The 18,077-nt window shown below is 33.0% G+C and overlaps 1 protein-coding gene across 11 annotated transcripts in view; it reads left to right on the forward strand.

The window, feature by feature from the left end:
• NLGN4X (neuroligin 4 X-linked) overlaps positions 1 to 18,077 on the forward strand; it is a 190,191-nt gene that overhangs the window by 103,927 nt on the left and 68,187 nt on the right. For 8 of the 11 annotated variants that reach the window (XM_009683702.2, XM_009683705.2, XM_009683701.2 and 5 more), the window contains 2 exons: positions 2,612 to 2,671; positions 6,276 to 6,428. In XM_009683702.2, the coding sequence (XP_009681997.1) occupies positions 2,612 to 2,671; positions 6,276 to 6,428 (213 nt within the window). The remainder of the gene's footprint in view (positions 1 to 2,611; positions 2,672 to 6,275; positions 6,429 to 18,077) is intronic. The other 3 variants (XM_009683708.2, XM_068921679.1, XM_068921685.1) reach the window with 1 other exon arrangement.

The raw sequence follows: 18,077 nt of genomic DNA on the forward strand, positions 1-18,077 counted from the left end.
TATACAGTAGTTGATTTGTATTTGGCATGTGATGATTATATATTGTTTTATCAAATAATTAGAAGGATATCTCACTGGAGGGACTGACATCAATATTTCCTGTATTATATGTTTGCAGCCTTTTGGGTTTATTGGCTATATTTTCCTTTTTTCTTTATTTTTTTTTCAGGATTTGAAAATAATGACATTTTACCAGTGGAGTAACTGTTATATCTGACTACAAAATAAATTTTGTTTAGGTAGCACTTGAGAGAAGATTCTACCTTATTTGGACGAAAACCTATGGGTAAAAGTAAAAACAAACAAACAAAAAAAAGGTGTGCAAATTTGGATGATGACAGAAATTTAGAGCCCGTATCTGACATTTGTGAACAAAATTGATAGATTAGCGACCAACCATATTTCACTGTCAGTGAAATTTTACCTAGTTAATTATGTGCTGAATACATATAACTGAACTCACTCATATACTACATATGCAGTAACATGTGTGCAACTGAATCAAAGACATAGGCTTGGCATGGAGATGGAGTCTCATCCACACGTTTGACTAACTAATCAACCTCACTGTTAAACCATTCGGTTAATGAGAAAATAATGTTCTTCACTGGAATTTGAATTGGCTAGTTTCAATTTTCAGCCAGCGTATATAATATATTGATAGTGGTTCCAGAAAATTTCTATACAAAATCCATGTTCCATCTATATCAAGAAGGCTCTGGAAAGCAAACTGGTGCACAGAACATAATCCTAAAACTATGTATATGAACAAGTCTTTAGTACTTTAACAACAATTAAGCACATTCTGTCTTATTTACAGTTATGGGCTGGGTTTTTTGGAACCTTGAATTTTGAGGGGATAATGACATTTTAAACAGAAAAGAAAATCATAAAATAAACATTTTAGCTAAATACAGGTATAAAGCCTCCCTCGCCAAGTAAGAAGATTACATTCCTTGTAAGACCACAGGAGAATGAATTTCTGGTTCAACTTTATTAACTTTATTGACAAATGAAAATAAAATAAAGTGAATATTATCCACAGTAAGAAAACCTAAGTTTCTGGATACCTGAAAATATTTAGGAAGAAAATATTAAGGGGCAGAAAGTGTCTACTATAACCATATGGAAGGCTGTTGTTCCTGAATTCAATCAAATCAGAAAGATTTCCCCTTTAGCTTTCACGATGTCAAATGACCAACCGTTAGATTTATAAAGCCCATAATTTAGAGATTTTTAATACCAGACCATAGTATTGATTTTTCTGTGGCATGTTCATCCTTCGTATACAAACACTGTATATAAAATCTGTACTTAATGAAGTATGTAGTTCTTTTTCAGCCTGGATGGAAAATGCACTTTCCAATAAAGAAAATTAGGAAAAAAAAAAGGTTACTAATTTACTAAAATGGTTACTAAAATGGTACTAAACAAATTTTATTTGTTTAGTAGCCGTGTTTCAGTTTTAAATTAACTTAGAAATTGAGTTTCAAATTAATAATTCACTCTTTAATAAATAATTTTTTACATTGCACTGGGTTACTTGCCAGAGGAATAGGCACAGTAAATAAAAAAAAAAAATTTGGTAGGAGGATAGTTTAGTGTCATTTTTTCAGTCAGAAAAAAGATTTATTACCCAAGGAAAAGCATGATGATGAACTATCATGTTGTTTCCCTTTGCTCTTGTAAGCGCAAGCTATGATGTGTGTGTGGGGGGGGGGAGGTGTATGTGTCTGTATCTGTGTGTATGTATGCATCTGGGTGTATGTATACATGTGTACAGATAAAAAGTATTTTGAGAAAGCACACTGAATCCAAATTAGAATGTATTCATTGTTAAATCTTTTAAAAAATAAGTGCAAGCTTGTTATCCTGGTAAGTAACTGGTTTCAATTAATTTCTAGATTTTTTTAAAGAGCATGAAACATGGTATAATATGAACGAGGGCTACTTTTGGACCAATTTCATATCTGGAATTGACTCAACTCTATGTTTCTCCTTCATTTTCAGTTTACTGTTTTAAATGTCTTTTTGCTCATACAGGAAGGAAGGTTAAAAGGAGGGCTGTCCGGTTTATCTTGGTCCCTTCAAGTTGTATAAGACTCCATAATAATTTTATTTATATTGGTTCCATTTGAACTTCAGGTTGTGGCTAATAGTTAATATATCCTAATCAGGATGAATAAAATGTGAAGTCATTGACGACAGTGACTGAAGGCGTTATTTCTTCAAGGTTACAAAATGGAATATATTAATTGCATTTCTTATGTAGAAACCATAATTTGGTGAATTTTTAAATATACTTTTTTGGTTTATAGTATTCTTTTTTAATAGCACATTAATTTTGTTTTTGCAGCAATCACTTTTAACTGAAATAACTGCATTGTCACAAAATACGATACATTTTTTCAAGTGTTTTCTATTTGTTCTTCTTGACATTTTACGTTTATGTGCAGTTTGCATCTTTTTTGTTTTTCAATTTCAAATGTAACAGATTTTGACATTTTTGTTACATTTTTCTTTTTTGGGGGCTATTGTGTTTTTCATTTTTGAGAACCTGCTGTTTTTGAATTCTCTTTTTCCCTTTATTCTCCTCCTCACTATGACCCAGGAGCCAACACAAAGAAAAGCGCAGATGATATAACCAGTAATGATCGTGGTGAAGATGAAGGTATTTTTTGTTTTTTCAAAGCTCAACCCTGATGCATGAACATAAACTTTTTTATTATTACTATTACTATTATTATTGTTATTGCTGTTATTTCAACATGATTTTTAGTCCCTTATTTGCAAAGGCACACCTGAGTGTGCTTCTTTATTTTCTTCTTGTCTAGAAACTACTTTCATTGTTTTTCTTTTTTAAATCCAAATTAGCATATAGATGACTGCAGTTCCCCTGTGACATAAGTGTAAAGGTTATCCCTAAATATGTGTGAAGTGAGTCGTATAAATATTATTTACAGCCACATGCTTTTTCCCCCCTATTCTTGCTTAGGATGAGAAAAGGAGTTTGAAACATGCATGTGCTCTTTTCCTTCTTATACATTTTGTAAATTCACCTGTTTGAAATTCATGAAATAGCTCACATATATCCTTCCTTTCACTTCCACTCTTTCCCCTGTGCACATACTGTATGTTGGATGCAGTTGCATTGTGCTTCGTCTGTGGTATTTTTATGTAATTTTTTTCTCACAGGATGTGGTTTATTTCGAGGACACAAAAGTAAAGACAGCTGTTGATGTTGCTTTACTGTTTTTTTCCTGTAATCAGCTATCCTCTGAGATACATTCATTCTGGCTTTGACGAGCTTCCCACTGAAATCGATGACAGTCTTTTTCATTGACTTCTTTCAGAGTTGGATTGGATTCCCTGAAAGGAAATGATAAAGTTCACAGTGAAGTACCCAGAAAAAGTTTTACCAGGAAATACTTTTTTCTTGCCTTGGCACAGCAAGCTGTTTAGGATGCGCTGAAATGGAAAGAAGTCATGAAATCTTCCTCTCTTCTCACCCTTGCTTTTCATTAAAGTTACACTGACAGTTTATTTTACTTTAGATATATCCTTATCAAATTCAGAAAAATATTTTCAAATTAATTGAGTAGCTAACAGCTTTGGGCTGTTTATTGTTCTGTTTTTGGAATAATGTATCCCTTATTCCTCTCATGCTTGACCAATCCCAAGTGTTATTCCATGCCTTTGTCCTGTTTTCTTCTATTTGTCCTGTTTTCTTCTATCTGACATCAGTTCAAATAACTTTAAAACATTTATCCTCTCTGTTCCCCTTAGAATCATGTATACTGCAGCAAGGTCACCCTTTATTCTCCTCTTTTCCTGAGAGTTCAGCTCTATTGGAGCTACTCTGTCTATATAAAATACAGAAATAAAAATTTCTGGTCTTTTATTCACATTGGTTGCTCTCTACTGTACCACCTTCATTACTAAAGTACACGATTTCTTACAACACAGAAAACACTGTGCAAAGTATTCCAAACTGACCCTGCTATTACCTGAATGTCACATTTTTTTTTCTGTGAAACACCTTTTAAAAAAAATTATGGTATCATCATGTGCTGTACCAACTCCTATAATTAATTTTTAAGCAAAAGATAAGTAACAAGCAAAACCAAAATGTCTTTAAAAACTTAACATAGGTACACTATTATGAATATATTATTATTCAGACTTCTTCCAAAATTATAACATGTTAGGATTTGATGATTAACAAGGACATCCATTTGAGATCTAATCACACAAAGAGTGGAGCTCATTTCTTTTATATTGAAGCTAATCATGTTCCCAGGAAGGCAAAAAGGAAACCTCCCATAGACTTCAGTACTGAAAAATTGAGCCCTGAGGTAGAACTATGTAGTAAGACAGGATTAAATACAACAGATCATGCCATGAGACTTTTGGTATAGAAGGGGAAAATAATTCTGTAACACAAATAATTGTAGCTTGCATCTTTTGAGCACTTAACTGAGCTTTTACAGAAGGTGTCAAACACGTTTTCGTGTGCTTTGCTGAGAATATGGCAAGTGTAACAATATGTCCAGTATGATGCATCTTGTTTCTTTCTATGATATAATGGCTGCCTTAGTCTTACAGTTAAAACGATTACATATCTCTTACCACAAAAGCTTTTATTCTGCTGCTTAAATACAGCATATATAGTACAAGTAAAATATGTGTATTTTTGTGAAATGAAGAATGCTTCTGTGTGAAGCCTCAAACTTGTGAGAACTAGACAGGTGTAGATCTGGAGCTTGATCATATTTTCCTTTGCACCCAATTGACTATTCTTGGTAGAGTACAGCATAAATATGAGGAAAGTAAAAAGTGAGCCATAAGCTATAGCCATGCATAATTTACTTTATCTTTAAGTAGTTCCATGTATGCAATATATTACATTTTTTTTATACATTTCTATAAATGTTTCCTTTAGAAGAGATTTTGCTTCACTGTTGTTCAGGTTTTTAGTAGGTTAGAGTGTTTCTGAGAGGAAGGAAGAGTACTGGAAGGCTTTTAGATCCAAATCTCCTACTTCTCAATTTTTGGCTCAGCCTTTTCTTCCTCCACCTCCTTTTTTCCACTGTTCAATACATACCTACCCTACTCAGAAGAGAACTCACATTTTGTTTTGAACCCTGATTAAATAGTCAGACACTCTGCTTTGCCTAGTATGTTGCGTTATGTGATTCAAATAAGTTCTTCTCATGCAGATGCACTGAATTATTTGTAAGAATTGTATTTGTAATGAAGAGAGAAAATTTAAGGTAGGCTGCCTAAATTGCCTTCTGCTTTTTAAAGTAGCTTGGTGTCTGTTTTTTTTTTCTGTAGAAAATGTAAGTTCCTAGTTTAGGTAGTGTGAACCCTCACTGGAGTCAGGAGCCTGATTTTTTGATAATTTGAAAAAGATATATGAATGCAGTGCTAAATATACCCCTATATCCCAAATCATTAATTTTTGCATCTTTATAACTCACTCTGAAGTGTGAAAATATTAATATCAATTTCATTTAATTCTCTTTTGAAAATTAACACCCAGCTGTTTCCCTATTTGAAAGTAGTGAAGAGCTTTTCTGCATGTACAAAAGACCAACCATGCAATTCAGAGTCCTAAATTAAGGTTACTTCTTTCACACCTGACTACTTTGATAAGAAAAAATTCAAAAAAAAGACATCACTTGATTTAAATTCGAAAGTCTGGACCATGAATTCAGTTAAATTCTCTGTGTTAACTCCTAGACTGCTTTAAAGGAGGGATGGTTTGCTATGTTCATTTTTAACAGAACAATTTGGTTTTGTGATAATATCTGCTACTGAATATCAAAAATACAATTTCAACAAATATATCTCAGTGAGGAGTAAGACAGTACAGATCATTATTGTAATTTTATTGTTAAATGTACAGATATTTGTAAATTGGCATGTATGTAAATATGAATATTTTAAAAACGATTATTCTGTGGTCTAATTTTACTCTTGAGACTATATGTTTACTTTCAAATTATGTTCCTTGTAATATTGAAGGCATTTCTAGTTTTTTGAGAACATTTTGTATTTGAAATAACAAATAGAAACATTCAACCTATAATCCTATTAGGCTTGTAGATGATCCTGAGCTGAGCAAGGTAGCTGATTAAAAGTGGCGGTGACGAAATGGATAACATGGAAAATAATTAAGAATTTTTGTTAGCATTTTTGTATATAGCTAATATGATTTTTTCATTATTTTGTATTACTTTATTATGTTTTCCTTACTTGAATTTTTTCAGACATTCATGATCAGAACAGCAAGAAACCAGTTATGGTCTACATCCATGGTGGATCTTACATGGAGGGTACTGGCAACATGATTGATGGGAGCATTCTGGCAAGTTATGGAAATGTCATTGTTGTCACCCTCAATTACAGGCTGGGAGTTTTAGGTAAGTGGCTCTTTTGTTCATCATCAGATATATACTGCAGTACTTAGATGGTGTTTCCATTAAGTGGCTACTCGGAGAGAAATATGTAATTGCTTAATATAGCCACTGATCGATCGCAGCCCCCTTTAAGAGCACTTGGACCAGTTTTGTTTTTAAAACAGAACATTCTTACTGGTGGATGGATTGACTGTGTTACTGATACTGAATTCTGTTCAATATTTCATGGTAACTGAGCTAGACTACATCTCCTTTTCGTTTTGAGAGGTGCCTTCTCCTTAAACAAAAATGACTGCATTTTTATAGCTACATTAGTTTATGTTAAATGTGTGATCACAACATAATTGTTCTTGGCTCCATGATTTAGCCAGGTTTGAGTACTAATATCTCTCTTCCATTAAAATCTCCTCCATTCCATGCAAATAAAGAAGAAAACAAATAAAGAAAGAGTACTTACCAGTTTTAAAATGATTCATAATGGTAGGAAGGGGGAACTGTTATTTATTTGTATTATTTTGATGTGGAAATTGGTTCTTAGGGCAGAAGGTGTAGAGGTAATACAGACAAAGCAGACTATACACACTAATAGAATTTATATTACAGGTTAAATGGAGTCAAGGGGTTTCAAGGAGTACATTCAAGGATGTACATTCTCTTTCTAAATATCAGGAACTCCATAAACATGGATTATATTGTTGAGTGACGTTATTATTCAAACTGCTAAGAGTAGCATCTCTTGACGTTGCAAATAATCCCATGTCAACATTAGATTAAATAACAAAATAGTAGGCTAGAATGCATATTGCTAGAACGCTCATATTTTCAGCATTTTAGATGTACAAGGTAAGATTTAGTAATTTCTCAGTGTTGATATAGGATGACTTGTGCAAAGATTTTAAATCTTGCTTCGTTGATAGCAAAGCTGGTCTATATTCTTAGAATGTCTTTCTTTGGAACAGATGAAGCTTCTTTTGCAGGGATTATTTATAAATGTGGTTAAAAAGTTTAAACCATTTTCTATCTCGTCAAAGTACTGAGGTTTTTTTTCCCTTGTTCTTGATTTTGACTCGTTCAATGTGGAACAGTGTGTTGTCCAAGTTAGAGGCAGATTTAAGCTTAAGGCAGAAATGGAAAAAGGTCTTTTAGTGTGTGTGTGCATGCAATTTTGGGACACAGATGCACAAAAAAGAGAGAAAATAAAAGTATATATGAAGAATTCAAGACACTTTTTACGGGCACATGTATAATCTTTCATAAAATGTCTTGTTTCTATGTTAGATAAACTGTATGCCCAGGAACTTGATTATAGTGACCTAGCTGTAAAAAATTATTATTATTGAAAGGATTTCTTTAAAAGTTTATGCTGATTTCTTAATATTGTTGAGGGATACAGATGATTATAAGTAGTTTAAGATGACGTTACATTGTTCAGCTGCTATATATCAGTTTAAAGGAAAAAGAAAAGTTTGTAATATTTGTATTTATGAACTCCTGTTGTAGGTACCTATATTGAAAATAAACAAAAAACAGCAGAAAGAGAGCCAATACTTTTTTTTATATTATGTTATTTAGGAAAAGAAGGCACAATACAGAGATATTCATATGAGAAACTGCAAAGTAAAAGCTGCGAGGATTTTACATGGATTAGGAAAGATAGAATGTTATATTTGGCATTAAATAAATATGCCTCTCAACAGTAGTAACTGTTAAAACTTGAGACTCTACAGAATTTGCTCTTTGCTGTAGAAGGTCTACATTTGGAGTAGAAGCCAAAACATATTCGGAATATCCATACAGTGCACACTTAAAGCAAGTCAGAGGAATTGTATCTTTAAGAGCATATTTCTATTTATTTCTTTCTGGTCTTATGAAATATGAATATGATTCTTGAGAATGCATTAGATTCCATAGACTTTGGAAAATGTTAGAGGAATTCAAAATACTTTTTCCTTAATCTGTAAGGAAAATAATGTACGAGAGGACATATTTCTTTATACAAACAAGTATATGGAAACAAACACAATTAAAAAAATAGTATAATTAGTGCTGCATACTTAAAAAGTTATCTAAGATTTTTTTCCTCTGAGAAATACTCAGAAAAACACAGTGATGGATTTGTTTGTAAGGGTTGTACTCATACTACAAACTGTTACAGAAGAAGCTTATGTAAAGCCTGAAATTTTGAAGAGTGACAAGATTTGTATCCAGTATTTCCAGTTAATTATCCTTTTTTTTTTTTTTGAAAGATGTATTTATATCTGTAAATGTGGTGTTTATACATAGAAGGACATACACAGACTGGACTAAAATAATGGGGTTGTGTAATTCTATTACTATTATCACATCCTGCGATAGGCGACTATGCACTTCATCAGTCAGAGATAATAATAAGGTACTCACATCGCTTAAGTATATCTTTTCTTCCTCTGGAAGATTCTCACCTGAATGCACCTGAATCTTGTATGTTACTATTCTTATCATAAACGTTAGTCCTGTAATTGTGGTACATTACATTAAATTATTTTCCTGTCCGTCTCTATTGTGCCTTTAATAGCAATAGAAAGAAAATCTATGAGGACAGCATAGATAATCATTATATGACATTAGTCAGAAAATCTCAATTTGAAATCTTGAGATCAAATTGATAACAGTGATTATATATGTTTAACAAAGTCTGTATTTTAGCAGTTATTTTTCACAGATGAAGGAAAATGAAAACTGTTAGGGACCACTTACTGTACCTGACTGACTTTTACTGAAGCACAATGTTTAGCCTCAAAAAATATCTATACAGCCATGACATTTTTATCAAAGTGATAGAATACAAGCTATACGGACGGGCCTTTTTTTTTCTTCTTTTTTTTATTGCATTCTGTTGCTATTAATTTTTCATTATATTTAAAGGAATTTGTGCTCATCCTATAACTCACTAAAATCTTACGATTTGCAAAGACCTGCTCATAACGTACACCTCTACACCCCTAGAATTTTAAAACTAGGTTTTAGCAGACTCCATAAAGACAAGGTTTCTGTATCCTTTTCTGGCTTCAATCTGGCTGCCTATTGTTATAAGTGTGATATGCTTTTGGTCTCAAGTTACCCTTTTTCTGAAACTTTTGGTCACAAGTTACCAAAAAGTAGGCATCTCAGTCAGAAAAAAAAAGTTTTACTTGCAGTAGCTGTAACATAGTGACCTTCAGAGCTATAAATCATTTTAGTTGGATATTAGAGACAAATATCTTCCTCTCTTTCTTTTCTTCTTCCATCTGGCTAAAATATAAGCCTTTGGATTGTGCTCTGAATGGTATTTATCTTCATATCCAGAAGACAGGAGAACCACGTTTCCTCTCCCTCTTGAAGGACTGACTGCAGAGCTACCCTGGGAATAAGTATCTCACTTCTCCCTGTGTGTTCAAGTAACATAGCAAAACAACGAACAGCGAGGCTGAACGGGTTAGCTTGGCTTAGCAGCTCAGCTAAGATTGTCTAACTCTTTTATTATACCTCCCTGTCCTTTGAATAGGGGTGCCTGGGATACCTAGAGCCCTAAGAGCGTATACAGCCATAATATTGGTTGCTGTTGTTCAGAAAACCATATTTTTCCCTGTGAAGTCAGGTTTATGTTTATCAAATTATATCCCCTGGATAGGATCCCTCAGGACAATAAAAGAAACCAGAGGCTTAACTTTTCCTTTTGCTTAGTACCAGAGGCGCAATGCAAAGCAGAGTGCTACTGTGTAAAGAAGGGGGATTTATGCTTATTATTATTTTACTGTGACATGACCTGAAGTGTTCTGTGATAACTGCTGAATATGCTGAGTGCCAGGTTAGCCTGTGCAACAGTGGAAATAAAATGTGGTGAGTAGGAGAACCAGAGATATTTTCCATTTTTTAAAAGAGGCCCCCAAATCAGCCTTTCCCCACCCCACCAAAAAACATAGCTCTATTTTTATGATATTTAATTTAGATTTCGCTTTATAAACTTGGAAAAAAAAATCAGCAATCCTTAGAAAGGTTTGCACATTCAAATATGAACTTGATGTTTTTGTGTGAGCTATTAAGGGCAAAATCTGAGATGAATGCTAGGAATATGAAACGGGTATTCTGGAAGCCAGAGTTCAATGAAACATCTAATGCAGCAAACGAGACATACTCAGAGTTCAAAATAAAAATAAAATTGACTTAACATTTTCAAAATGACTTAAAATTTATTATTTTCTTCCTCTAAGAACTCCAAATCATGAAGATAAGAATAGTCTATCTTTTATCTATCTCCTTTTTTTCACAGTGAGTACTCTGTCTTAAAAAAATGGATTTCCTTTCAGTGGAAATTATATCCACATGGCAATTATAGTTCTCTATAAATGATCATAATAAACAATGTTGTATAAATCAGGGTTTATTTTACAAGGAGGCTATGTACTTCAGCAAGATATTGAGATCCTTAGCTTTCATTACGTTGTTGAGTATCTGGTGTGCAATCTAAAACATCAATGCCCTGAAGTAGCATATGTTGTAAATGAACTGCTTAGAACCTGACTGACCAAAGCATGTCAGTGGATGGCAAAATGTGATGGAGAATTTTATGTAATTTATGGGTTCTTTAAGAAGTCGTTATGTACTAAGTAAGCAGAATATGGTGGAATTTAACTTATTAAGATTGAGAGATTAGCGGGTTTTCAGAAATAAATCTTGAATAAAGTACTAATTTTTTTGTAGCAACTTGAAAGCCTGTTTTTCCAGGAGCATGCAAGTGAAATAAACAGTTATTGACCATCAGCATGTGTAACCTTCAAGTTGACGTTCTTGTGAGCAGCCTATATATTATACTGATTTATAAAAATATGCTCTGGAAGCTGTACAGCAGTAATCAAAGGAATGAATTAGTATATGACCTTGATTTCCAACAGGGTAGATTCCTTCATGCTGATAGGGCCTCTCTGTACAGTATCCTACAATATGTTGCAATTTTATCCTCACAAGTGTAATTGTTGTACAGAATGATTCTTTTATGGGTTTTTTGAATGAGATATCAGTTGAACTGAATTGAATGCAATTATTTGTTCCCTTTGTGCCTGCATGTTGCCCTCCTCTATCTCCAGTGCATGTGACTCCACTAGTACAGAAAACTTTAGTGTGATCGCTGGTAGAAAGGACCAGGGGTAGATCTGTACCCTTAGAAATGGTCCAGGAATGGGAGTGCACTAAGTAAATCACAATTCCGTGCTTACACAAGAAAAGAAGTTTATTTAAGCTCAATTTAGCTTGCAGTGACTGTTTGTGTTGATGATGCCAGTGTAAGCTTTGCTACATTGCCTTACCTACATCTCTGAGCTTCATACAAGGAGATTCTATGGTCATTTTGGTCCCTGGCCTGTCTTATTTGTTTTCCAATAACTGTGCCAGATAATGTCAGTTGAACTGACTTTCTACTTCAATGGAGCTCCTAAATTCTCAGCAATGGTAAATAAATAGTATTTCCATGAGTATTAACACCTTTTTGTATACATCAGAATTATGTTATTTTTTATTTAACTTTTTGAGCAATATTTTGTTCTGTTATTTTAAATATATTGTTAGGTCTCAGATATTGGATTTGTGCAAATGCAGCTGACACACCTTATCCATTTCCCATTAAATATGAACTTTTCACAATTTGGGACTGTCGTGTTACTACGTCTTCTGCTTCTAACTTCAAAAGTAACATGTATATGAGTTGCACTATCATCAGAAGCTAAATGTACATTCATAGGGTTTCTAACATTAGATATATTCCTTTCATAGAGTGATTACAGGTTAGAAGTGCAGTTATTTCGCTAAAAGATCGTAAGAGCTTGTTCGGTTCTCATATGGCTTCCTTTGTAGAGTCTGAAATCATTTGAAGTCTTAAAACTTCTGATAAGTTTAGATAACTTGTACATAATTCTGCAGGGGCAAGTACATCTGTAGGGACAAGTATGGACGTTCTTAGTATGTAATTGTCAAAACTGGAATTTAGCAACAACCTTCGGACTGAAGGTTCCTCTTGCCGCAAGGCAACAAAACAGATCTCCAGGCTTGACGGATTGAACCAACTGATTGAGGTAGTAAAGCATGCTTTTAGAAAATTTTTATTGTAAACTGTATTGTCAAATAAAGCAGAAAGCTATAAGACAGTATAGAAGACGTTAAAAAGAGACAAATTTTAGGAAATTCACTGAATATTGGTAATTCAGTGAATAGGCTGATACTTGGTCATCACTCTGAGCCTACTTTCTTTCATAAGAATGTTTTATGTCAACCAACATTTACAATGTTACCCTTTTAATTGATTTTTCCGTAGCTTTGTGCTAAAAAATTAGAGAATGAGTGTTTGAAATTATGCTCTCATGCTGGTATTAAGGCAGTTTGAGAGGATTGTCCTGATTTGGTGATTCATCTGTAGAAGTGATGAATAACAGGTGTTCTGTCTTTTTTTTTTTTAAGATCGCTTTTTGTGTTGATATGGATAGAGGGCCTGAATTTTAGATGAATTCAACAGTGAGGATTGCTAGATCTTTTAAAATAGTACTTGAAATAAACAAAATCAAAATGATGATACTTTAAAAAAAATCTGATCTCAGGCAATAGCTACTTGCAAAGGAAGAATCAAACCCACCAAATTATGCATATATTGACATATGCATTTATAACATGCAGGTTTAAAAACAAATGATAAAGTCATTCAGAGTATTTCAAACTGAAATATAATTTTTGTAAGCATTCTATGAGGTAGCCTAAGCAAATTGAACAAAAATGAAACTGTTAAACTTGTTTGCATAGGAAATATGTTATTCAAATCTCTAAATCACATTTAAAACTCAGAAATGTTTAAGCACATTTTCCTATGGTACATTTTTATCTAATTGAAAGCTCATTTAATAAGATTTCTGAATCTGATGAAGTATATGTTTATCAATGTATTTGTGAACTGTTGCCACACTGACCTGTGGTCAAAACTGTGTTTTCATGATTTTTTTAGTATTAAATTGTTTTTACATAATAGATATAAAGCTTGTGGAGATTTCATAGTTAATCAGTTTATAGAAAAGAGAAGTTGTTACAAAATAGAAGGAAATTTTTGCTGAATCTCGTAAAAATGTTGAATCGGTATTCCTCTGTTTTTCCTGTGGTATTTGAATTCATAATATCGTTACTGAAGCTCTAAAATGTTTATATTAATCAGTGATCTATGGATACTAAATGTAACATGCTATGAGGAAACTCTTTGTTAGGTAGCTTACATTCCTATTGCTGCATATACGTAGCACAGCAGTTTATTGCTGCATATATGAAGCACAGCAGTTTATTGCTGCGTATATGAAGCACAGCAGTTATCATATGAAAACTTCTAGGATCATCAAGGTAAGTGCTGTTGTACCTAGAACACTATCTTAAAACAACTTTCTAATTTGAAACATGAATATGAAAATGTGATTTTTTTCATAATACATATTTATTTAGTTTTTAATTTTATATATATATTTAACTACAATAACACTGAAGAGTAAGAATTTCTTGCAAGGCTGAGTTTATTTTTCAAACATCATGCCTTTAGATGATTTTTTTTTTTTTTCTTCTGAAAGCTAATTCCTTTCTCATAACCATGTGTTTTTACATTTATCAGTGAGGCAGTAGTTTGCCTGTATTGCTAAGAACATTTGAAGAAAAACAAACGGGAATCATTTATTTCAGAATTTACAGAAAGGCAGTTGTGACAATTTGTACTGTAAAAGCAAACTTGACCATATTGGTACAATTTTTTAAGACTTGAATTATATTTGAGAATAATTTCAATTCATCATTATTAAATGAAGCTTTTGCCTGAAAGTTTACAAGAAGATATTAAAGTTAAGGTCAAATTCCATCCTTATATATATCCATAACATAGGCTGAGTGTATAAAATTCTCAGAGTATAGTCTGGCACCTATTGTTCCATATTTGTATTGAACTCACTGTGGATTTTGTGCTACTCTTACAAAATTCAGAAATGGATTCAATGTCAGTGATAACCTGGTATAAATCTGAAAGTATTGCCTTACGGTCGCTGCTTTAATCAGTGATAAAAAAAGTGTAACAACCAATTAGAATAACCTCAGGTTAAACAAATGCAAGTATAAAATGACAATTGATAAAAAGAAAGTGAAGTTCAAACTTCCTTTGACAACTAATAGAGTGTATATAACACTGGAACAGGAGAAAAAAAGACATTGCTATAAAACCTTCAATTTCATCTTTGTTATTGGCAAATCTATTTAAACCTAGAATTATAGTTGTCCTTCGCATAACTGCAGAGTTTCGATATTAGTTCAAAGATGTAAAAACTAGAATTACAAATTTCTCAAGCTTCCAGGGATATGCTGGCCTGCTCTACAGTCAAAAATCGAATCTTGCAGAAACAAAAGTTGTTGATTTTTCTTTCATGCTTATTAAGCCTGTGATGGCCAGCAGGCAGTTATGCAGGAAATCTTGTGGCTGGAAGAGATTGGAAGCCATGAAGTAGAAACCAGAGTCCATACCATAAGGCACATAACTCTGACCTTGCATTTGAAAATGACAAGTTGCTCCTAGTGACTTGTGTGAAAACCTATTTCTGGCTACATTTTCTAAAGCTTTACTGGCAGCTGTCAGTTTCTTATTAAGGCTTTTATTGAAATCAGATACTGCTTAGGATTACTTAGTATTTTCATTTGCCTGTCTTGTGAATGGTAATAAAAATCCTTGCATAGCATAAGTTGTATCCATTCTTTAGCACTTAAGGAATTGTCTTGAACAGAAATGCAAAAATGGTAGAAAATGACTAGAGGAAAGTGTGGGAAATCTGAAACTCACCTGAATTGGTGCAAGAAATCTTGAGGAGAAGGGCAGAGCTTCTTAGTTTTTTTTTTTTCTTTTTCTTTTCATATGAGGACCTATTTATTTATTTATTTATTTATTTATGGAGAACCAAGCCAATCAGAGCATTGGACCTGTTTTTTGATGTTGTTCGTATCTATGAACTGGATGTTGTGTTGGGATAAATCGTTACGACTCTACTGGATTTGACTCTTATGTCCACTTCTCATTTTTATTTTCATTTTCAATTTTTTTTTTGATATACATAAGATTGTCTTGTCAGTTTGGACATATGAATGGAAATCTGAAACTTTGTACTTGATTTCACAACTGTCAATGGATGTAAAAGGTTTGGAATGGTTTTATATGATAGAATAAGCTTAAGAAATAAGGAGAAGTCTACCAATATTTTAAGATGATGTCTGAATTTGGAAGTAAAATATTTTCACAATATTTTTGAGATGTTCAGACTTTAAAAACAGTAATTTAGAGCATCAGGCTGAAATAGAAGCCGTAAGAGTTCCTAATGATAATATATACATTGCTTGCATTGTAGTGTATTAGAGAAAAAGAAATATGACTGAAATTCTAGGTCCATTGAGGTCTACAAGAAATGAGCTCAAAGGCATCAAGATTTCAGTGTATTTAATTCCTTTATCTCATAAAAAGCCATCAACATTTCTGTGTTTCTTAAACGAAGATTTGTATAATTTCTTCAAAAGTGTAAATGTACATTGTCTTAATAATACAATAAAGATTCTGGCTGACCAGAAGATAAGCATATGAAATCTTTCATCTTGTATGAAATCTTCCCTTATCACAGTGGTTTGCATATTTTATGCAGAAAGTAGAAGGAATAATGTAAAGTATTATTCAGTCTAGTCATCCCTTGGAAACTATCCTGATAGCAAAAGTGTGTGTGAGGCAGTTGGTAATAATATGAGTATGAATATACTACTTTGAGAAGGCAGGGGAGCATTTTGCAAGAGTTGAAGTGAAAGTTAGCAGCTTGCAGAGTTACAGTTGCAAGCTTGCAACAGCCCCTGACATATTATCTCAGAAGGATAGCACCAAACAAATATATATTTTTATTGCATTATTTCAAACCTGTAGCTGTTCCTTGAAATCACAGACTGGCTGGCAATGACTGACTGAAATATTTTTTAGCGCTTTGCAATACCTTATCAAGCTTTAGCTCTATAGTACTAGCCGCTATTTGAATATATGCTATACAGTTAAAAATATGCTTCTTGCGTGTTTTGAGGGCTTCAGTTTCTGAACTGACAATGAAATTTTCGATTTAATGGCTCCTAAAGCCTATCTAGGGTATCTGAGAATATTGAATGAATAAAGCTTTTCCTGGTGATGGATATTAAGTGGATTCTCTGGTAGATATCTGCTGGTAAAGGTTAGCAGCTGAGATAGATAGGTCATCAATTTTCATCTTTTCATTTCTGCCTTCTAATTGAAAATGATGACTTCCATTTAGGGAATCGAAATAATGTGCTCCTTCGACATTCATTAGTGCCAGGTCTGCTGTGGTAGCAGTGATTCTTTTGGAGCCTAGATCAATTATGAGAATGTATAGCAATGTGAGGTGTAATAAAATTACTGTAGGAAAAGGTGGGCAGGCTTAGAACAGGCAAAAAAATTGGTTTCAGATTTTTACATTTTTGTTTATTTGTTTCCCACTTCCCAAGCCATCTGTGGATTGCATTATTTATTTTACCTAGAACTAAATACCCTCTTTGGGATCTGGGAAAGCGTAAATAAATGGTTATAGTCTTCTCCGAGCTTTAGAGGCGAAAATAAGAGCAAAAGGAACCTAGGTTTCTTCACTAATTCAACATTAATTTTCAGTAAATTAGAATTTGGAAATCTAAAGAAAATCAAAACTAATCTCTGTAGGAGCCCCGCATAGCTGTGTGTCTTCACTTCCTCTGGAAATATTAAACCAATTTTTAACATTTACTCAGGCATGTGACTATTTGTGACACAGTATTGTAAATATAAATTTTCACATTTAATTTTTATTCCATGTATAACAAATCTGTTTGATTATAAATATTTATGTTCCGTTAAAATGATCTTTTTACATTAGAACAGCAAATAGCTAACTCCCTAATGTTCCTATTATAATCTAATCCATAGATAATTGAGTTTCCATGAAAATATATTTCAGACCATTAGAAATGTATCAAATAATGTCTTGATTTTCAGTAGAAGATTATATATTCCATAGCCAGTGTCAGACAAAGACTAATTAGCCGTGACATCAAATTTTTATGCCCACATGCTCTCAATAGGATCACACTTGCCCAAGCAAGACATAATCAGTGGAACTCTTGTTCTGTTGGGAATTTTTTAAGGAAAAGAAATGCCATTAAAGCTTTATGCCTTTGGTAAAGATGACCTAGTTACTGTAAACTTTTAGGAAGTTTGACTGTGAAGCTTCATAACACAGTGTTACACAAATACAAACATAGTATGCGACTGCTGTGTAATTTTCCATTTACAAAAGAAATATCACCGTTATTCCTGTGCTTCTTAGGCAGAGAAAAAAGTAATCCCTTTCCCTTTTTTAATTTTTTTATTGTTATTTTTTATTTTACTGTGGAAAATAGGAGGACTCAAACACACACTTTCTACCATAGTCACTCAATTCCTTTTCATCACGGAGCTAGATTAGTCCTTGATGAAAATATAGAGAACTCAGTTCTGAATATCCTTGAATAAAGGGTGGCTCACAGATGTTATGCTCCTAGAATAGAGCAGAGAACAAATTATGACTCATAAGG

The sequence above is a fragment of the Struthio camelus genome, chromosome 1 (assembly GCF_040807025.1).
Source record: "Struthio camelus isolate bStrCam1 chromosome 1, bStrCam1.hap1, whole genome shotgun sequence".
Lineage (NCBI taxonomy): Eukaryota > Metazoa > Chordata > Aves > Struthioniformes > Struthionidae > Struthio > Struthio camelus.